This window comes from Mastigoproctus giganteus, chromosome 6, assembly GCF_048544385.1.
Source record: "Mastigoproctus giganteus isolate SK-2022 chromosome 6, ASM4854438v1, whole genome shotgun sequence".
In the NCBI taxonomy this organism is placed as follows: Eukaryota; Metazoa; Arthropoda; class Arachnida; order Uropygi; family Thelyphonidae; genus Mastigoproctus; species Mastigoproctus giganteus.
Window position 1 is genome coordinate 223,623,212 of NC_143580.1, and position 23,531 is coordinate 223,646,742.

Here is a 23,531-nt window from a genome sequence, read left to right on the forward strand (position 1 = left end):
AGACCACCCCTATACCTGAGGTAGAGATTATAGACAACAAAAAATATTAAACTATTCATGCAAATATATTAATAACCATCTTTTAAATACAATGATGTGTGCTCATACTTAACATATAAAGCACACATTAGATCGTTACCTATATATATATATAATTTTTTTTTTTTTTTTTACAAAACACCCAAGCACGAGAGGTATTAGAACCTATAGTACTGTACATGGTTGACTTGGTGCATTATAGCCTTAGATGCTCATCATCATTATATTTAAACAGAATCTTAACTGCTTCATTGGAATACTGAAAATTAATGTCACCTACATATGTAATATTCAAACTGACTACATAACATTATCAATTATCTCTCTCTCTCACATACACACCTCATCCACCTTTACTCTTCTTTATATACTTACCAAACAGTTGAAGTGCTCCATTTTGTACAGCCCAAGAACATGAAGAGAACCCTTTTACACATAGGGGTACTATCTCTTCCATCCAGACCAGCATATTTCTAGAGATACCAGCATCATTCACAAGAGCTTTGAGAATATGATAAACCTGGGCTTGTGGCAAGTCTGTTCTCTCGTTTTCACTCTCTATTAATGGTGCTTGTGCAATCTCGATCAATTGTTCTATTATATTATGCAGCTCACAATGCTGGATAAAAATTTTAAACTATTAAAACAAAGCTTCTAAAATATAACAAAATATAAAGCTTACTATTCTAAAGGCAAGGTTAATTAATCCCTTAATTTATATTAAATTTTACACTGATGGCTATGTTTTTTAAATGCTTTTTCAGAGCACATTGTGAAAAAGGGTAATTTGTGTAAACAAGTTAACTATACAATGCTTAATACTGCATCAATACTCTGTGGAAATCTTAATACTGTGTGGAAAATTATTGCAAGAAATAACTTTAAGATAAAATATAAATGCTAAATCTATATTATGCTGGTTTCACCTGTTTTAGTCTAAAGCTTCCCGGAATATGCAGTAAATTTGTGAATTCTGAAATCAAGAAAAATTAAGTAACATTTAATAAATGTTTATTCAATAATTTATTCACTAAAAACCAAGATTATGTAGCAGCAAGGTGAACTGAAACTGACAATTAAAACTCCTGGTTAATTCATAAACACAGCAGACAATGTGCATAACATCAAGAAAATTCATTTTATATTAGAACTCACACATGACAAACATACATACCAGATTGTTATGCCAGTATTTCATCAGCCATTACTTAGAACAAAGAAAATTGAAAAGGGACTAATCTCAAACAACAGGGATTTAATCTAATATCTTGAATAATACAGATCCCTAGTCTGGAGGCCCTCATAGGTAGCACAGTTGGTAGGATTGCTATCGTCCCCACACCAGGTGAAAAAGACCTGAGTCCTATCAATGACGTGAGGAATTTTTTTCACAACATGGCTGAGTTAGTCGGTCTCAGGTGAGGGTAGCATGGTTTTTTCTCCCGAAACTCAGGTTTCTCGTCCGGCAAAACAGAAAATCGACCTCAGAACACACAATTTACAGACAGTATGCACAGAGCAATATGGGCTTAGTAGCTGATGCTCCTACAACAACAACAACAACAACAACAACCACAACCACAACAACAACAACAACAACAACAACAACCACAACCACAACAACAACCACAACAACAACAACTAGTCAGGAAGGGCAGTTTAGAAGTGTGTTCCATCAGTATCTATATAAGAAATCCCACAAACATCATCTTGGTGCTTGTGGAATTTCTTGTGCAGATACTGATGGAACACACTTCTTAAAACTGGTAAATTTCAGGACACATTAATTATTTCATGGGCATACCAACTAACAAGGGAATCAACTAACATTTATACATAGAAATTTTGATGATATGTCTGTGGCTAAATATTTTAAAGCAAAATATGTAAAATGGCAGTTTTTACAAGTACATTCTTTGTTTGATGTATTTTGTTTCATATTCAGTACTAAGTCATATACGTTCAGTGCTTCTAGATTGTTATAGGGATGATTTATGTGGTTAGTATGGAAGTGTGATAACACATGCATTTGAACTGACCATGTTTCAGGCCTATGTGACTACCAAACATGGCAATTGATGGTAATTATTGTCAAAATATTCATTGTCAAAAACAGTCAGCTATAAACTCCTCAGAATGCGTGGTCATACTGGAGGATAAACAGAACAATTTTTTTTATTTATTATAATTTCTTTTTGCAACAACCATCACCTATTTGTAAGTCTTCTTAAATACCTAGATGTTGGATTATATTGCAGAACTGAAGCCTTTCTTGGAAAGAGCACCACTTTGTTCCCCTCACCAATCTCATTGCCCTTCTCTGAACTGCTCAGCAGCTCTACAACCTTCCTAAAATGAAGACTCCAGACCTGTATACAGTACTCAAGATGTGGCCTGGTCACTACTGCCTTATACAATGGAATAATCACGGCCTTATCCCTACTAGAAAAATTCCATTGTATATCATTAACAAAACCCCACATGCTGTTCTAGCAACCTGTCTGCATAATTACCACCAGGTCTTTATCATTATTCCACTACCCTGAGTGTGGTAGCACATAATTGGTATGTTATTCTCGGATTACTTATATCCACATTCAGTAGTTTGCATCTGTCAATGTTAAACTTTAATTGCCATTTCTCAGCCCAACTGCCTAATTTTTCAGATATTGTTACAGTAGCATATCAACATTACTGTCATTAATCACCCTATCAATCTTTGTATCATTTGCAAATTTAGACATTAAATGTAATACCTTCATCAATATCATTAATACATACAGAAAACAACAATGGGCCCAGCATTGAACCCCGGGGTACTCCACTGATAACATTAGTCCATGAAGAACAGCGTCCATTGATAACAACTCTGCCTTCACCCACTCAACCATCCCTTTATTCATAGCAGTAACTTGCCTTTAATGCCACAAGGCTCCAATTGGTACAGCAGTCTATTATGTGCAACAATATCAAAAGCTTCCCTGAAATCCAAGTATATGGTATCAAAATTATTTTTTTGCATCCAATTCCTTTGTAACAGCATCACAGTATCCAATCAGGTTGGTCAGACAAGATTGCCCCTTGAAAAGCCCATGCTGTGGCTGAAGTATAACTGCACTCCTGTCTGGATAGTCCTGCAATACTTCTTTAACCAGTGACTCCATTATTTTCCCTGGAACAGAAGTTAAGTTAACAGGTGTGTAATTACTCACACTCTTTGATCCCCCTTTGTGAATTTTTTTATCCCCTTTGGAGATGCATTTTCACATCTCCAGTCCACAGGGACTTCCCCCGAATCCAAGGATGCCCTCATAATTATGGCTAAAGGTTTTCTTACCTCCTTTGCTGTCTCTCTAATATAATCGAGGAGATCCCATCCACTCCAGATGCCTCTCTTACAATTAAATTCAGCAATTCTCTTTTAGCATTAGTAGAGGCATTTGATGCAAGAAAGCAAGCTTATGCAGCATAAGCCAAAAAAAAAAAAAAAAAAAAACCACTTCCACTTCACCCCTCTGTTCGTTCGAAATACCTGTCCAGCTGAGCATTAAACTTATTTAGGCTATCAACTTCCATGACAAGGGATGGAAGTCTGTTCCACCAACCAACCACCCACTGGCTAAAGGCAAATTTCCGCACGTCTATCCTACATCTGTCTTTCCTCAATTTGAATTAATGCCCTCTCAGATGATTATTCTGAGCAAGAGGAAGAATCCCATCAGCATTGAGCATGCTCAAACCATTCAAGGCTTTATACGTCTCTATCAGATCACCTCGCAGGTGCCTAGTCTCCAGACACCATAATTTGCAAAACTTAAGCCTTTCTTCGTAAGAACACCCCTTTGTTCCATTCACTAATCTTGTTGCCTTTGACTTTCCTCTCAGTTATTACAAAATCATTTAGCTCCTTGGCAGAGTTTGATAAACTTCTGGTACCGACTCCCATAAAGAGTTCCTCATGCATGAATTAAGGTGCAAAATACCTATTCAGCTTGTCAGCAACCTGAGCAGGATCATGAAATGGTTGAATTGTGATATCAAGTGGACCATGTCATTCATCCCCTTATTATTGGTGTTTACATAAGAAAAGAAGTCTTTGCTATTTTTCTTTACATCCTTTGCCAAAAATTTCTCATAATCTGCCTTGGCTTTCCTAACATCCTTTGTGATTTGATTGCAGACTAGTTTATATCTACTATGGGCTTCTGTATCACCTGATAATTTATATGAATCCCATGCATCTTTCTTCTCTGCAATGGGTCTCATTAGTTCTTCTGACATCCACTTAGGTCTAAGCCTTGAATGATATTTCTTAGTTGGTATGAAAAGCCTAGTAGCTTCTATGATTATTTCCTCGACAGCTTCCCATTTAGAATTTGCTGATGGTAACCTCATCAGTTGATACCACTGTACAAAATTTAACTGGCTGAGACCACTGTAGTCACCTTTAAGAAAGCAAAACTCTTCTCTTTACCCTTGATGGTAGTTACATCTTTAAGTAAATCCCACATAAATATATTGCAATCACTGCCACCTAGTGGTTCTTTCATTACACAATATATAACATCACAAAAGTGTTATAAGCATAATACTGAATAATATGGTATAAATGGAGAGGCAAAATGTAATAAAATCATTAAAAATATATATATCTTATATCTAACATTTCTTCTTATAATATGATATCATTCAAATAAAAAATTAATATTTACTTTCTCTAAAACTGATTCTCCAGTAACTATTGACTGAACCAACAAAGGAAGGCCAGCAGATCTACGTGTTGTAGACAATGAAGTTGCAACAGAGAAACTGCAGAATACCTGAATTGACAAGAAATAAAACATATAATAAATATAGCTATTTCAATTATTTAAAAAATAATCAAAATGAATTTTTTTCTTGTAAATTTTATACTGATTTAGCATGAAGGTATTTTAAGCCAAAGCCACTCAATATCTAGCAACTGTTTAACAGGTAAAATGTATAAATATCAGTGTCATGTAGTTTTTTATATATATTTACAGTGACTGAAGTTGTCAATGTTGTATTTCTGTTTTTAATGTCATCTGATGGTGAAATCTACTGGGGTGACAGCTGAATGCCAGTTACACAATTATCAATAAGTAGGAACTCATTACTGGAAATTTATCTAGTATGATGATTCATCTAACCTCAATTAAGGGAATTCCTCACTTATTAATGTTATCCCTGTGTGCTATGTAAACAAACACAGCATGTGACTTACTGAGAGCTGTGGGTGTACACTATAAGCACGTCAGCATTTGAAACTACTGGGTTAAACAAAGGAGTGGACAACTATAAATGGTACTGAAATTTATATCATTCAATAGATTATGGACAAACAGATTAACAGTAGCCGCTGGCAGAGCTAAGAGTGATTCCTACACTACTTCTATTGAAAGGCAATTGAGCAGCAGCTTGGAAAGCAAGGCAATGGAAATTTCCAGGACAGCTGGGAGTCATAGGTGGAACAAGTAAATAAATGGGCTGTGTTAGTGTACCTAAGAGTAGAAACAGGTGCATGTATACTTGCATGTACACCAATGCTACGAGAATAATTAATAAATTCGATGAGCTTGAAGTGCTAGTCAAGACATGAAAGACAGATATTGTTTGGACATCAGAGACATGGTGTCACACAGACATAAGCAGTGCAGAACTGGAATTTGGGGAGAACAATCTGTACAGAAAGAATAGACAGGACAGGAAGGGAGGAGTGGCTATGCTGTTAGTTAAGAAACACATAAAATCTAAGGAAGTGCATCCAATTGATGTGGGTGGACAATGCAATGTTGAGTCTGTTTGGTGTAACATAAGCACTGGGAAAGGAAAAACGAGAGTAGGTGTGTGTTATATGCCTAATGAATCTGATGAGTATAATGAGCAACTGTGCAGAGAAATAGAGTGGGCCAGTAAATTAGAGTGTCTTATAATGGGGGATTTTAATTTCCTGGATATTGACTGGAATTTGTGGGTTGGTCACCCACACACTAGCAAGGCTTTTGTGGATTTACTGGATGATTGTTTTCTACAGCAGCATGTTTGGGAGGCAACTAGAGGGAGTAATACTCTTGATCTGATTCTCAGTAGTGATTCTTCATGCATTAAGAATCTGCAGATAAAGGAACCACTAGGTGGTAGTGATCACAGTGTGCTGAAGTGGGATTTACTCAAAGAGGTAACTACCATCAAAGATAAAGGGAAGGGTTTTTGCTTTCATAAAGGTGACTACAGTGGTCTGAGACAGTATTTAAATTTTATACGGTGGAACCAACTGATGATGTTACCAGCAGCAAATTCAAAATGGGAAGCATTCAAAGAATTAATCTTGGAAGCTACTAGGCTTTTCATACCAGGCAACTCCGTAGCCAGGTGGGAAGAAGCAGCAGTGAGTAACACACACTTCTTTATTAGACCAGGATGCGAGTCCGTCACCACCAAATACGGAGAATGCGGAAAGGTCAGGGAATGACCACCGCATATCTAGGAGCAATATGGCCTTAGTTGCTAATGCTCCTAAAAACCAAATAACAACATAACAGCTTTTCATACCAACAAAGAAATATTGTTCAAGATTTAGGCCTATATGGAACTAATTAGACATGTAACAGAGAAGAGAAATGCATGGGATACATAAAAATTTACATGTGACACGGAGACCTATGGTAGATATAAGCTGGTCTGTAACCAAGTCACAAAGGAGATTAGGCAGGCGAAGGCAGATTATGAGAAATCTTTGGCAAAGGATGCAAAGAAAAACAGCAAAGAGTTCTTTACTTACGTAAACGCTAGAAGGAAGGGGATGAATCAGATTGGTGCACTTGATATCGATGGTTCAACTGTTGATGATCCTTCTCAGGTAGCTAACAAACTAAATGAATATTTTGCATCGACATTCACACATGAGGAGTTATTCGGGGGGGGGGGATGCCAGAGGTGTTGTTGTTGTTGTTGTTGTTTGGTTTTTAGGAGCATTAGCAACTAAGGCCATATTGCTCCAGGATATGCGGTGGTCATTCCTTAACCTTTCCGCATCCTCCGTATTTGGTGGTGACGGGCTCGAACCCCGGTCTAATCAAGAAGCGTGTGCTACGCACTGCTGCTCCTTCCCACCTGGCTACGGAGGCGCCAGCCAGAGGTGTATTCAACTCTGGCAGTAAGCTAATAATCTTGTAATAACTGAGAGTAAAGTGGAGGAGAAATTGTTGAAGATAACCACAAGAATGGCATCTGGGGTGGATGGAATCTATGCAGTTATATTAAAGGCGGCGGCAAAGGAAGTAAGCAAACCTTAGCCATAATTATGAGAGCTTCCTTGAACTCAGGTACCCATGGACTGGAGGTGTGCAAACGTGACCCAATCCACAAAGGAGGATCAAAGGGAGACACAGGTAATTACAGACCTGTTAGTCTAACTTCTGTTCCATGGGAAATTAATGGAGGCACTGGTTAAAGAAGCACTGCAGGATCTTCTAGACAAGACTTCAGTTATAGTTCGGACACAGCATGGGTTTGTTAAGGGGAAGTCTGTTTTGGCTAATTTGATTGGATACTACGATGTAGTCACAAAGGAACTGGATGCAAAGAATAACTTTGATATCATATATTTGGATCTTAGAAAAGCCTTTGATACTGCTGCACATGGAAGACTGCTGCACAAACTGGAGCAGTGTGGCACTGGAGGCAAATTGATGTTATGGATAAAGGGGTTGTTGAGTTGGAGAAGACAGAGAGTGGTAATCAATGGACACTGCTCTTCGTGGACTAATGTTATTAGTGGAGTCCCTCAGGGTTCAGTGTTGGGTCCATTGTTGTTTTCTGTATTTATAAATGATATTGATGATGGTATATCAGGCTTAATGTCCAAGTTTGCAGACGATACGAAGGTTGGCAGGGTTGTTAATGACACTAATGACAGTACACTGCTGCAACAGGATCTAGAAAAGTTGAGCAGATTGGCTGAGAGGTGGAAAATGAAGTTTAACATTGACAAATGTCAAGTACTACGTATGGGAAGCAGTAATCCCAGAGTAACGTATCAAATCTGTAGTACCACACTGACAGTGGTAGAGAATGAAAAGGACCTGGGGGTAACTGTGCAGTCAGATATGAAGTTTTCTGAGCAGTGCAGATGGTCTGCAAGAGTAGCTCATGGTGTCTTGTCAATGATATACAGGAATTTTTCTAGCAGGGATAAGGAGGTGATTATCCCCTCGTATAAGGTAATAGTCAGGCCACACCTTGAGTACTGTATACAGGTCTGGAGGCCTCATTTTAAGAAGGATGTAGAGCTATTGGAATGAGTACAGAGAAGGGCAACAAGATTAGTGAATGGAACAAAGGGTTGCTCTTATGAAGAAAGGCTTAAGTATTTGCAAATTACAGTGTCTGGAGACTAGGCACCTGTGAGGTGATCTGATTGAGGTGTATAAAAACTTAAATGGTTTGAGCTGCTCAATGCTGAAGGAATTCTTCCCCTTGCTCAGAATAATTGCTTGAGAGGGCATAAATTCAAATTGAGGAAAGACGGTTGTAGGATAGATGTGCGGAAGTTTGCCTTTAGCCAGCGTGTGAGTTGGAGAAGACAGAGAGTGGTAATCAATGGACACTGCTCTTCGTGGACTAATGTTATTAGTGGAGTCCCTCAGGGTTCAGTGTTGGGTCCATTGTTGTTTTCTGTATTTATAAATGATATTGATGATGGTATATCAGGCTTAATGTCCAAGTTTGCAGACGATACGAAGGTTGGCAGGGTTGTTAATGACACTAATGACAGTACACTGCTGCAACAGGATCTAGAAAAGTTGAGCAGATTGGCTGAGAGGTGGAAAATGAAGTTTAACATTGACAAATGTCAAGTACTACGTATGGGAAGCAGTAATCCCAGAGTAACGTATCAAATCTGTAGTACCACACTGACAGTGGTAGAGAATGAAAAGGACCTGGGGGTAACTGTGCAGTCAGATATGAAGTTTTCTGAGCAGTGCAGATGGTCTGCAAGAGTAGCTCATGGTGTCTTGTCAATGATATACAGGAATTTTTCTAGCAGGGATAAGGAGGTGATTATCCCCTCGTATAAGGTAATAGTCAGGCCACACCTTGAGTACTGTATACAGGTCTGGAGGCCTCATTTTAAGAAGGATGTAGAGCTATTGGAATGAGTACAGAGAAGGGCAACAAGATTAGTGAATGGAACAAAGGGTTGCTCTTATGAAGAAAGGCTTAAGTATTTGCAAATTACAGTGTCTGGAGACTAGGCACCTGTGAGGTGATCTGATTGAGGTGTATAAAAACTTAAATGGTTTGAGCTGCTCAATGCTGAAGGAATTCTTCCCCTTGCTCAGAATAATTGCTTGAGAGGGCATAAATTCAAATTGAGGAAAGACGGTTGTAGGATAGATGTGCGGAAGTTTGCCTTTAGCCAGCGTGTGGTTGATTGCTGGAACAAACTTCCATCTATCGTTGTAGAAGTTGATAGCTTAAATAGATTCAAGGCAGAACTTGACAAACATTTGGAGCGAGTGGATGGATGAAATAAGGGTTTTTTTTTTTTTTTGGCTGATGCTATATAAGCTTGCTTTCTTGCATCATGTGCCTTTGCTAATGCTAATTTTTTCACCTATAAATCTTGGTGATTCCTTTCTACTTCTCTCTCTCGGTAATACAGAAATTTTTTTGTTTGGCTGGTGCAGCATAAGCCTCAGGCTTCCTTGCACCATATGGCTATGATAATAATAATAATTTTAAATGCTTCTTTGTTATATTTTTCTAAAGCAGGGATAAGTGCAGAAAAAACATTACGTCTCGTAATATCATGATAAAGCACATTTATGGAGGTCCCTACCATAAAACAATAAAAACAATTTGCACTTTATGGTTTATTGGGCTTTTCTGTTACTTAACAGTTATAAACAGGTAGTAAACCCTATCTTCTTGCATTTGTGCAAATACTGATAGCTGGAATTGTGTGGTTGTTTTTTAACGTTATTATGGTGAAATGTGTTTGCCCTTTACTGAAATCTTCAATTGTATAAAAAACATAAATAAATTTTCAGAATCTTCTCTTCATTCCTTTTTTTTAAGCTTCGTAAACTTGTTACTCCACATGAATCGTGTTAATTGCAATTTGTGTGTGCCGTTAAAAAATGCATACGCATGCAATCTTGAAATTTATAATTAAAAGAGAAGATTATCTTGGAAACAAACGCCCCTTGAAACATTTCTGAAGATGACTCCTTCTGCAACAAACCAACGAGTGCCGAGCCAATAATGAGTGATCAACAAGTGTGCATTTAATCAATGATGACGATGAAGAATAAGCATTCTTTATTTGTAAGTCATAAATATTTTCTCTATTATTATAATTTGCTTGATTTTACAGGCTACGTTTTCATTTCTTTGAATAAATAAATCAATGTTTAAACATAAACTAATTAGCTAACTAATTTCACTGTTGAGATTGTAACCCCTATTTTTTACCTTAAGTCTATGGGCAGTGCTTTTTTTGGGATGGTACACAATGGTACGGCGTACCGGCACTTTTATTAACAGTAATGTGTGACATTTGGATGCAATACACTTAGAAATTTGTAATAGTCCACAAATTTTTTTTCACGTGTTTACCTACTATTCAAATAGGCTTAAAATTATTTAATTAAATTTACATTTTTCACTGTCTATTGTTAAGATACTTGCTACATAAAACTGTATAACCATTTTCATAATTCTAAATTACTCAGTCGGACCTCTGTTTAACGAAGTCTTTTATAGAGAATTATTTTGAATTCCCCTTGGAAGTTACATTTAAAATACTTTCCGCTGAGCAAAGAAAATAAATTTTCATATAGTGAACGGAGAGAATTAACTCGGTACGCACTCTTTGCATTTCTGGCCTTCAGGCAATTTAGGCAATTAGTGGTGCTGTGCCAATTAAGAAAGCTAAAGGGATTACCATTCTACAACTTAGTGGTACCTGGTAAAATCTATCTGACCACCTGTCCCAAATACGGAGAAATCGTGCTGGTCAACAGTGAGCAGATCAAGGGGTATTCCCAATGGGCTCTGGTCCACTTTCTACTGCAGTGGTGTCCAAACTTTTCCTGTACAGGGGCCATATTCAAAAAAAATTCAAAGTCAGATTTATTTATGATGATTTAGTTGACTTTCCAGGCGGGCCGTAGGTTGGACACCGCTGTGAATCAATTGTAAATGCCCCGTTTGAGAATTAGGAGAGAGCAATTTTCTTTTACCCCGAAAAATAATCATCTGTTCTTTCGCTGATGTGCGTTATCGAAATTTTTCCGTAAACTTTCCCTATCTCTGTTTACGTGATCACAGTACCTGAATATCCGAATGACACTAACATTTTGGAAAGTTTCAAAAAAAAAAAAGAAAGAAGAAAAAAAAAATTCAGATTTAGGAACTAATGACAACATTGATGATGAGAGAAGGAAAATGAGGACAACAAAGGTACCTTCTAAACAAGAATTGTTGCCATTTGGTGAAAATAAAGTTAGAAAATTGTCAATTAAGTTACAGTTAAATGAAAGAGATACAATTCGTGGATTTCGAGAATACCTAATTGCATTTGTTGGACGCTCTGAGTACAACATCAATTTCATAGAGTCAATGTGAACGAGGATTTCATAAATGAATCTTATTGCCAGGCCAACACGAGCTTCGTTGATAACAAAAATAGTTTCTTCACTACTGTTTCATTGCAGGCCCCCGCTGATCCGCTTCGATCCAGCAAAATATGTCGATTCGTGGCCGCTTCGGAAACGTCATTCAGCAACCGACACACAAAGAGGAAGAAAAGAAGTCGGCAGAGGGTTTCAGATGAGAACTTAATAAAAATTTGGAATATTCAACAAAAACTTTATGAAATTAATTTTACTTGTGTTATTTATTTTTACTTATTATTTTTAGGGTCCGTAGTCTAACGAAAGACCCTATATATAATGTCACTCGGTTGTCTGTCTGTCTGTCCATCCGCCTGTCGCAGCATTTTATCTCTGGAACCACTCAACCTATTGACTCGAAATTTTGCATGGATTTGTACATCATGTGGGCCAACACAATGCCATATTGATCATTGTTGACAAAAATTTGTCTGAGAAATGGAGGGGTAAAATGTTAGGGGACAAAAATGTTGTTGACAACCTATAGCTTATTATATACCGTTGGAAAGAGCTCAACGAGTAGGTTTAAAATATAATTTTAAGGTTGCTAAATAGTTAGTTAATAATTCTATAACGGTCATTTATAAATTTTGAGACGAAAAGTATTTTTTAAAAATTTTCAAAGCTGGAGTTGTCTTGCAAGGAGGTACTCAGAGCCAGTGTTGAGGTGCCGGTGGAGGGTAGGCACCTGTGCGGCCCTCACATGCCAGTCGCTTCTCCAGGAAGAAGTCGGAGTCGCTTCTCACACCGTTGTCATTCACAACAACTGGAAAGACTCAAATGGACAACATTTTTGTTAGTTCCTTGGTTTTAGGCCAAGCCAGGGTACTGGAAACTGTTTTCAGTTACCATAAAGCTCTCTATTTGAGATACTACACTAACAACCATTCGTGACTACAGACCCTTTCATCCGGAGTGCCCGGCACTCAGTAGTTGACCGACTTATTTACTTATTTTACTCACATTTAATTATTTTTTTATATACTTGAATAATAAATTGATGCTTAATAAACTGTGTTAAATATTAATTTGTTGTTCTTAATCCAAAAACATTACTACTACTAAAGTAACAATATCAGGAAAAAATTTTTTTCAGAGTACTTTTCATATCCTTTTAATCTTCAATTTTTCCTCATAGCAAAGAATGAGTACTAGCACCTATTTTTTTACAAAAAAAGCACTGTCTATGGGAAATAAATTCCCACTTTATGAGTTTTCCCTTTACAAGCACGCACTAGGAACAAATTAACTCATAAAGTCAAGAACTACCTGTACTGTTAATTATTATAAGTTAAGCCATGATATGCAGACATTGTAGGAATAGGTGAGACATGGTGTCACTCAGACATGGGGCGTACAATGTATACAGGAAGGACAGACAAAATAGAAGAGGTGGAGGGGTTATGCTCAGTTAAGAAGAATAATAAACCTAAGGCAGTGCATCCAGTTGACTTGAATGACGACTGAAAGGTTAAGTCAGTTTGGTGTGATATAAGCACTGGGAAAGCAAAATTGAGAGTAGGAGTGTGTTATAGGCCTAATGACTGTGATGAGTATAACAAACAGCTATACAGGGAAACTAAAGTGGGCCAGCATATCAGAATGTCCCATAATGAGAGATTTTAACTTTCCATATATTGATTGAAATTTGTGGGTTGGTCACTCACACACTGGCAAAACTTTTGTGCATTTCTTCATGACTGTTTTCTACAGCAGCTGTTACAGAGGCAACAAGAGGAAGCAATACTCTTGATCTTGTTAACAGCAGTGATTCTTCATATATTAAGAATCTGCAGGCAAAAGACCCCCTGGTTGGCAGCGATTGCAATGTACTAATGTATAATTTAATTAAAGACAAAACTACTGTCAAAAGTAAATGGAAAGACCTTTGCTTTTCTAAGGGTGTCTACAAAGGTCTCAGACAGTTTTTAAACTGTGTGCAGTGGGACCAAATTAGCATTAGCATTGGCATATGATGCAAGAAAGCAAGCTTACGCAGCATCAGCCAAAAAAAAAAAAAAACACCCCTCCCATTTCATCCCTCCATTCGTTCCAAATGCCTGTCCAACTCAGCCTTAAATTTATTTAGGCTATTAGCTTCCACAACAAAAGATGGAAGCCTGTTCCACCAATCAACTACCTGCTGGCTAAAGACAAATTTCTGCACATCTGTTCTACAACTATCTTTCCTCAATTTGAAACTGTGCCCCCTGTTCTTAGTCTGAGCAAGATGAAAAATCCCATCAGCATTCAGCTTGCTCAACCCATTCAAGGCCTTATACACCTCAATCAGATCACCACGCAGGTGCCTAGTCTCCAGCCACTACAATTTGCAGAACTTAAGCCTTTCTTGGTAAGAGCACCCCTTTGTTCCCAGAACCAATCTTGTTGCCCTTCTTTGTACTCGTTCTAGCAACTCTACATCCTAAAATTAGGCCTCCAGACCTGTACACAGTACTCTAGGTGTGGCCTGACCATTGCTTTGTATAACGGGATTATCACCTCCCTGTCCCTGCTAGCAAAATTCCTATATATCATTGACAAGACTCCATGACCTGCCCTGGCTGCCCGTCTGCACTGCTCAGCGAACTTCATATTTGGCTGCGAAATTACCCCCAGATCTTTTTCACTTTCCTGAGTGTAGTACCACAATAACTTCGGTTATTGCTACCCATATGCAGTACTTTGCATTTATCAAAGTTACACTCCAGTTGCCACTTCTCAGCCCATTTTCCCAACTTATCTAGATCTAGTTGGAGTAGCATGTTGGAGTAGCATACATTGATAAATATACAAAACAACAGTGTGCCCGATAACATTTGTCCACGAAGAGCACTGTCCATCGATTACCACTCTCTGTTGTCTCCCACTCAACCATCCCTTTATGCATTGTAGCAGCTTGATGCCCTTGATGCCATACCTCTCCAATTTGTACAGCAGTCTTCCATGTGCAACAGTATCAAAAGCTTTCCTGAAATCCAAGTTTATGATATCAAAATTATTTTTGGCATTCAGTTCCTTTGTGACCACATCATAGTAAACAATCAAATTGGTCAGACAAGACCTCCCTTTGACAAACCCATGCTGTGTCATAACTATTACTGCAGTCTTGTCTAGATGATCCTTCAATGCTTCATTAACCAGTGATTCCATTATTTTCTCCGGAACACAAGTTAAACTAACAGGTCTGTAATTACTTGTGTCACCTTTTGAACTCCCTTTGTGAATTGGTGATAAATTTGCACACCTCCAGTCCAAGGGGACATCCCCTGAGTCCAAGGAAGCTCTCATAATTATGGCTAAGGGTTTGCTTACTTCTTTTGCTGCCTCCTTTAATATAACTGGATAAATCCCGTCCACCCCAGGTGTCTTCCTTATGGGTGCCTCCGTAGCCATGTGGGAAGTAGCAGCAGTGCATAGCACACACGTCTTGATTAGACCAGGGTTCGAGCCCGTCACCACTAAATACGGAGGATGCGGAAAGGTCAGGGAATGACCACTGCATATTCCCAGAGCAATATGGCCTTAGTCGCTAATGCTCCTAAAAACCAATAACAACAATCCTTATGTTTAACTTCAACAATTTCTCCTCCACTTTGCTCTCAGTTATTACAAACTCACTTAGCTCCCTGTTAGCATTTGATAAACTTCTGGCACTCCCCTCATTGAATAACTCCTAATGTGTGAATGTAGATGCAAAATACTCATTTAGTTTATCAGCTACCTGAGCATGATCATCAATAATCAACCCATCTATGTTAAGTAGTCCAATTTGATTCATCCCTTTCCTTCTAGAGTTTACATAAGTAAAGAACTCCTTGCTGTTTTTCTTTGCATCCTTTGCCTTCGCTCGCCTGCCTAACCAGGGCATAACCTTTGTGACTTGATTACAGACTAGTTTACACCTGTCATAGGCTTCCGTATCGCCTGATACTTTATATGCATCCCATACATTCTTCTTCTCTGCCACGAGCCTCATTAATTCATCTGACATCCATTTAGGCCTAAACCTTGAACAGTATTTCATAGTTGGAATGAAAAGCCTAGTAGCCTCCAAAATTAAGTCCCTGAAGGCTCCCTATTTAGAATTCACTGTTGGTAACATCATCAATTGATCCCACTGTACAGAATTTAAAGACTGTCTGGGACCTCTGTAGTCTCCTTTACGAAAGCAAAAGCCCTTCCCTTTAGCCTTGATGGTAGTTACATCTTTAATTAATTTAATTAATACATTGTGATCGCTGTCGCCCAGTGGGGTCCTTTATCTGCAGATTCTTAATGCATTAAGAATCATTACTGATAATCAGATCAAGAGTATACTCCATCTGGTTGTCTCTCGAACATGTTGCTGTAGAAAACAGTCATCCAATAAATCGACAAAAGTATTGCTAGTGTGCGAGTGACCAACCCACAAATTCCAGTCAATATCTGGAAAGTTAAAATCTCCTATTAGAAGACATTCTGATTTACTGGCACACTCTATTTCTCTGCACAATTTCTCATTATACTCATCAGATTCATTAGGCCTATAACACACACCTACTCTCATTTTTCCTTTCCCAGTTCTTATTTCACACCAAACAGACTCAACACTGCATTTTTCACCAACATCAATTGGATGCACTTCCTTAGATTTTATGTGTTTCTTAACTAACAGCATAACCCCTTCTCCCTTCCTATTCTGTCTATCCTTCCTATACACATTGTACTCCTCAAATTCCAACTCTGCACTGCTTATATCTGTGTGACACCGTGTCACTGATATCCCAACAATATCTGCCTTTGATGTCTTGACTAGCACTTCAAGCTCATCAAATTTATTAACTATACTCCTAGCATTGGTGTACATGCAAGTACACATGCACCTGTTCCTGCTCCTAGCCACCCTAACACAGTCCCTGTATTTACTTGTTCCACTATGACTTCCAGCAGTCCTGGAAATCTCCATTTCCTTGCTTTCCAGTCTACTGCCCATTCTAATAGAAGCAGTGCAAGAATCACTTTTGCCTCTGCTTGGGGTCACTGTTAATCATTTAGTCTGTGTATCCCCCCACGCTAGCAGTTTTCCGACCCACCTAACACTACCTCGATAGCATTAGCAAATATTCTTGCACCCTTTCTATTTAAGTGTATAAATGATAATGTTACCAAGAGAAAATTCTAAATGGGAAGTATTCAGGGAAGTAATCAAAGAAGTTACTAGTCATTTCATACCAACAAAGAAATACTGTTCAAAGCTTAAACTAAAAAGTATTCAGGGAAGTAACCAAAGAAGGTACTAGGCTTTTCATACCAACAAAGAAATGCTGTTCAAGGCTTATACCTAAATGGATGTCAGATGAACTATTGAAACACATGGCAGAGAAGAAAAGTGCATCAGTTGCATATAATTTACCAGGTGATATAGAAGCCTATGGTAGATATAAATCAGTCTGTAACCAAAGTCACAGACTGACTACAGTTCTGCAAATTGCAGTCTCTACTCTATCAATCAGATCTCCCTGCAGGGAGATCTGATTGAGTTGTTTAAAGCCTTGAATGGATTGAGTAAGCCGAATGTTAATGGCATTTTTCCACTAGCTGAGACTACATACACATGAAGTGGCATAAATTCAAGTTGAGGAAGGATGATTGAAGAATAGATGTGTGGAAGTTAGCCTTCAGCCAGAGGGTGGTTGATTGTTGGAACAGGCTTTCATCTGTTTTTGTGGAAGTGGATGGGCTGGATAAATTCAAGGGAGAACTAGACAAATTCTTGGAGGGTATGGATGGGTGAACCAGTTTTTTTTTTTTTTTTTTTTCGGCTGATGCTATAATGCTATATAAGCTTGCTTTCTTGAATCAATTGCCATTACTACTACTACTACTATTTCATTAAAGTTTACCCCCTTCCCCCTAAACTTTTTACAGAATTCCAGGCAATCCTAGTTTTGGTAATGATTCACAGGTTGGGAAACACTGACCTTAAAGAATCACTGCTATGGGCTATAGCAGTCATAATCACTAATATGAATGGACCAATTTGTTACTAGGACCTCATGTTTTTAAATTTTTGGTATGTATGAAAGTATAGCTACACATAAAATAAATCTTCACTTCTTGTTGACAAAGATAATATTTGAAAACAAGAAAATAAACTGTTTAAATAAATGTTCTCCACAACAGTATGGTGACTACATCACTTGCCATATGGTTAAAAAGGTGTGTTGAAAAATATTTTTGTGGAAGTCTGGAAGAGGTATTTTCAAGAAGGAATGAGTTAATTTCTCCCTAGAATTTTTCATCCCACAAACAAATCAAACCAGGCTAAGAACACATACATTTGCAGACATAATACCAGTCTTGAGATACAGGATGATAACCAGGATGATAAACACAGCCTGGAAATAAAAATCATCTTTTAGATCTACAACTGCTAGAGAATGGTAGTAGTATATTAGAAATATATACTCACTTTCTTTAAAATATTCTTTGGTATGGAATGATGCTCTTCTTGATTACTAGAAAACATAATCTTAGAAAACTGAGTAAGTGCAGTACTGCAAGCCTCAATTGCACCCTTAAATAAGAAAAGAAAGTTTGATGAATAGTATTTATTGGAAACCAAAAAAAAAAAATATATATATATATATATATATATAAAATTTTATATAAAATTAGGCCTAAGCTAAAAATTTAAATGCACTTAAAACATTAGCTGTTTTAAACACTATAAACTGTGTTCTATACCTTGCGAGACCAAAGAGGAATCTTAAGCACTCTGTTCTGATAATTGAATAAATAATTTCAGTCTTCAACCCACCATGACATACAATGTACATTACAAGCAGACTATATAATATCGGTGTAAATACACCATAGTTTACCCATAAGTTTAACTACATACGTAGTGTAGTTAAACTTATGTAGTTATGTATGTAGTTAAACTTATGGGTAAACTATGGTTTATTTACACCGATATTATATAGTTAATCTTAATCCATAAGGTATTATGGCTTGAGCATTTAGTCTTCAAAATATAATAAGCAGGCATATACTCTGCTGTTACTGCATTGATTCTCAACTTGCCAAAAAAAGTTATTTATAAAATTTACAATGCCAATGACAGAAAATTGTAAAAAACTACTTCATTTCTCTTAAAGCCATTTGGATACTTTAATTACTAACAAAATCACTTCCCACAAAAAGCTGATTTATCCAACACTTTTTAACAAGTATCTTTCTACAGCTATTACACAGCCTCAAGATGTGACAGTTGTTATTTGTTTTTTTGGAGCATTAGCAACTAAGGCCATATTGCTCTGGGGATATGCGGTGGTCATTCCCTGACCTTTCCGCATCCTCCGTATTTGGTGGTCACGGGCTCGGGGTCCGGAAAATTTACCGGACCCCAGAAAATTTTAAAAATAAATAAATTATTTTTAAAAATATTAAAAATAAATAAATTAAAAATTTATTAAAGCTTTAATAAAATTTATTAAAAATAAATTTATATAAATTATATGTATTACCTGGTGATATTTGTAGGCTATAAATTGTTTATGCAATAAACTGACACTGCGGTAAACTGCTAGTGATCAATTCGCTAGCAGTCATATTCGTTGGCATTCGAGGTGAGCGGACGCGCTTAGACAGGGCTCCTCAGTCAAGTGGTTTACTTTTGGATAGTGCTTTTAAATACTTGATTTATTTAGATATTGTTGGATTATTTTGTTATAGGTTTTCCTGTAACCGTTTGATTTTAATAATATTATAGATATAATTTTTTAAAGTTACTTTCATTGATATTTATTTAATTTTATAATGGTAGTGACGAGATCTGCCTTAAACACGTCACAGGGTATCGTGACTCACACGGAAATAGCAGATGGCGATTTACGGGTGAGTCATGATTTAATCCGTTGTGGAACCTGTGGAATGTTTTCCAAGGTCGACCTGGTGACTAATCCTACCTCACCTGGGGATTCTTTTCTTTGTGATCGATGTAAGGAGTGCACCGAATTTAAGTCCCTGAAAAAACGAGTGCTTGCCCTCGAAAATAGTGGATCTGGGAGCTCGTCAGGGACTCAAAACTCCAGCAATCTACCAAGTGATGCACACCCGATTCGAGCCTCAAAACAGAAAAACCAAGTGCAAACTACTCTGGTTAAAAAGGACATTGTTTTATTAGGAGACTCCATTGTCAGGGAAACGGGGAATATTTTTTTAATAAAGATAGGTGGAGCAGAACCAGGGTATGTCTGCCTGGAGCAACTATTGATGATGTCACCAACAGATTGTCAGATTTTAAAGGGGGTAAAGAAAATATTATAATTCATGTGGGAACAAATGATATTAAACGTACACGATCTGACGATTTGTTGGAAAAATACAGGACCATGCTGAGGAAATGTCGCGAGCTAGGCCATAATGTCTATGTGTCTGCAATTCTGCCCAGACACAATAGGAGGGATTATATGTTAAGAGCCTTGTGGATTAACTCAAGACTTGAAGGAATCTGCAAGGCTTTAGGGGGTAAATTTCTATCAGCATGGCCCACACTTGTAGGTAGAAGGAATTTGTTTTGTAGAGACGGGATACACTTAAACAAAGGTGGTGCAAAAGGTTTTGCCAGTATTATTGAGGATACCTTAAAGGTTCAGGGAAACTGCTAGTTAGGGGGGATGTGGGTAATACTGACACGCGTTTATCTGATAATATTGGTCAATGGAACTCTTGCACATACCTTAAGAGTTCTTATCTGTTACCCCAACTGGACGTATTATCTAGATGTTCTGGGGGCAAAGACGTTTCACGTGAGCGGGTAGCTAATATCAGGGAAGAGAGCCTAAAAAACTTCAAGGGTTGTGTTAGGGTTGTTAAATATACAAGAACAGTAAATCTTAATTGTTTATACAGTAACGTTAGAAGTGTCGTCAATAAAATGAGCGAATTCGAACTGCTGGTTAAAACAAGTAACGCGGACATAATAGGGCTTACAGAGACGTGGTGCCACCCGGAAATTGGGGATGATGAGTTTCAGTACGGCTTGTATAATGTATTTAGGAAGGATAGGTTAGATAGAAGGGGTGGTGGGGTAATGCTTCTTATCAGAAGCAGCCTGAGTGCGACGATAGCTTTCCCGGATTCAGACATTTCACATGCTAGTATAGAGTCTGTATGGTGTGAGATAGTGGGAAACAAAGGTATAATGCGAGTAGGAGTAATCTACAGACCAGGTGATTGTGAAGATTATGACAAAAGCCTCTACATGCAAATGGGATGGGCAAGTTTTTTTTTTTTTTTTTTTTGATTTGGTAGTTGTTGGCGCATCGGCTTCTGTGGCCATATTGCACCTCCCAAGGTTTTTGCAGTACTTTGATCTAAGCCTGAGGCGGGAATCGAACCCGCGACCTTTGGGTTGCCGGGCAGGTACTTTACCCACTCGGCTAGCCCGGTCGGCAGAATGGGTAAGTAAGCGTCAATGCCTTATTATGGGTGATTTCAATTTGCCTCTAAGTGATTGGAGTAAATGGGAAGGAAACTCGACATGGGGAACAAAATTTTTAAATCAACTAGATGACTGTTATTTGTATCAACATGTCAGGGAAAGTACTAGAGAAAAGAATATCCTAGACCTCATCATCACACATGAATCAGATGACATAACAGGGCTGACAGTAGAGGAACCGGTAGCAGGAAGTGATCACGGAGTTCTATGGTGGATGATGACGAGAGAGGTAGCAGAAGTAAAAGGCAAAGGAATGGGTTTTAATTTCAGAAAAGGAAATTACGATGCCTTAAGGTACTACATGGCCTCTATTAACTGGGTAGATATTGCGCAGAGAATGAATACAATTGAACTGTGGTACGCTTTTAAAACATTAATCACAGATGCCTTGAATGCGTATATACCATTAAAAAAAATACTCCACGAGAAGGGTTCCAAGTTGGATGAATAGTGAAGTTGCCGCATTACTTGAGCAGAAAAAGGCTTGGCATGGAAAGGTTACAGAGCAATAAAAAGTACTGAAGCCTATAACAGCTACAAGGTGATGTGTAATAGAGCCACAGAAAAGGTTCGACAGGCAAAGGCAGTTTATGAGAAATCACTAGCAAACAGAGCAAAGAGGGGGGGATAAAGAATTCTTCATATATATAAATGCCAAGAAGAGTAGGACAAACCAGATCGGACCTTTATGTAAGGGAAAGGGGATAGTAATAAATACACCAGCTGCCGTTGCAGATGAACTCAACAGTTATTTTGCATCGATATTTACAAATGAAAAGCCTTTTGTGGCAATGGGAAATTGTGGGAGCGAAGTTAAAAAATATGTAATTAATGATATTGAAATTTCGCAAGATTATTTAATGAAAAAACTTTCGAGCCTACAGACCAGTAAGGCTCCTGGAGTTGATGGAATATACCCTATAATCTTAAGAGAGGTGGCAAGCAAGTGCACTGAACCATAGGGGCTAATTATGCGAGGATCACTAGACTCTGGGGAGATTCCCTTGGATTGGAAAAGTGCAAATGTATCTCCCATACATAAGGGTGGCTCTAAAAGTGAAGTTGGAAATTATCGACCTGTCAGTCTGACTTCAGTAGTAGGGAAAATCATGGAGGCAATGATCAAGGGTGAAATTCAGGATCATTTGGATCGAATTAAAATTCTCAAGGATACTCAGCACGGTTTTGTAAAGGGAAAATCATGTTTAACAAATCTGGTTCGCTATTTTGAAAGGGTCACTCACGAGCTGGATTTAGGGAATAATTTCGACATTGTTTATTTAGATTTCAGCAAAGCTTTTGACTCAGTACCACATGAGTTTGCTTTATAAGCTGGAACAGGTTAGAATCACTGGGAAAATCCTTAGATGGATAGAAGGATGGCTTCAGGGCAGGAGGCAGAGGGTTGTGATAAATGGCTATTCCTCAGATTGGGTTGATGTAAGAAGTGGGGTACCCCAAGGATCAGTATTAGGACCACTGTTGTTTTTAATTTTCATAAACGACATTGATGAAGGGATAGAGGGCGTGATGTCTAAATTTGCAGATGATGCAAATTGGTAGAGTAGTTAATGATCACTGTCAAGCTGAGCTTCTTCAGAGAGACCTAGATAGACTTCAAGAATGGTCAGAAAAATGGCAGCTGTGCTTTAATCCAACAAAGTGTAAGGTATTACACCTGGGAAACAGTAATCCCAAAATAACTTATTCACTTGGTGGAGTTCAACTAAACCCAGTACTGGAGGAAAGGGACTTGGGTGTTACGATACGGTCAGACATGAAATTCTCTGAGCATTGTAAACAGGTTGCAAGGAAGGCCCATGGTGTCCTATCGATGATCTATCGAACTTTTGCAAGTAGAGACAGGGACGTGATAATCCCATTATATAAGGCTTATGTTAGACCATACTTGGAATACTGTGTTCAAGTATGGAGACCGCACCTAAAGAAAGACATCGAACTTCTTGAAAGGGTGCAAAGAAGGGTAACTCGACTGGTGAGATCGGCAAAAGGGCGTCCTTATGAAGAAAGACTTCGAATATGTGGGTTGCAGAGTTTGGAAACTAGACACCTTAGAGGAGATTTGATTGAGGTGTTTAAGGCTCTGAGAGGCATCAGTAAAATGAATGAGGACAAAATTTTCAAGATTATAAATGATGCCAGAACTAGGGGACATAAATTCAAGTTACGGGAGGAAATGTTTAGATTGGACTGCAGGAAGTTTTATTTTAGCCAGCGAGTTATAAATTACTGGAATAAGTTGCCTTCATGGGTGGTAGAAGCCGACAGTTTGGGGAAAT

General features: G+C 38.0%; 1 protein-coding gene across 1 annotated transcript in view; it reads right to left on the minus strand.

Moving 5' to 3' along the window:
- The window catches only part of LOC150085022 (tRNA (32-2'-O)-methyltransferase regulator THADA-like), a 177,228-nt gene that overhangs the window by 85,569 nt on the left and 68,128 nt on the right, over positions 1–23,531 (minus strand). Inside the window, exons 13-15 of the mRNA XM_090376437.1 lie at positions 18,196–18,300; positions 4,752–4,859; positions 415–658 (exon numbers count right to left, since the gene is read on the minus strand). Coding sequence (XP_090232563.1) covers positions 415–658; positions 4,752–4,859; positions 18,196–18,300 — 457 coding nt within the window. The remainder of the gene's footprint in view (positions 1–414; positions 659–4,751; positions 4,860–18,195; positions 18,301–23,531) is intronic.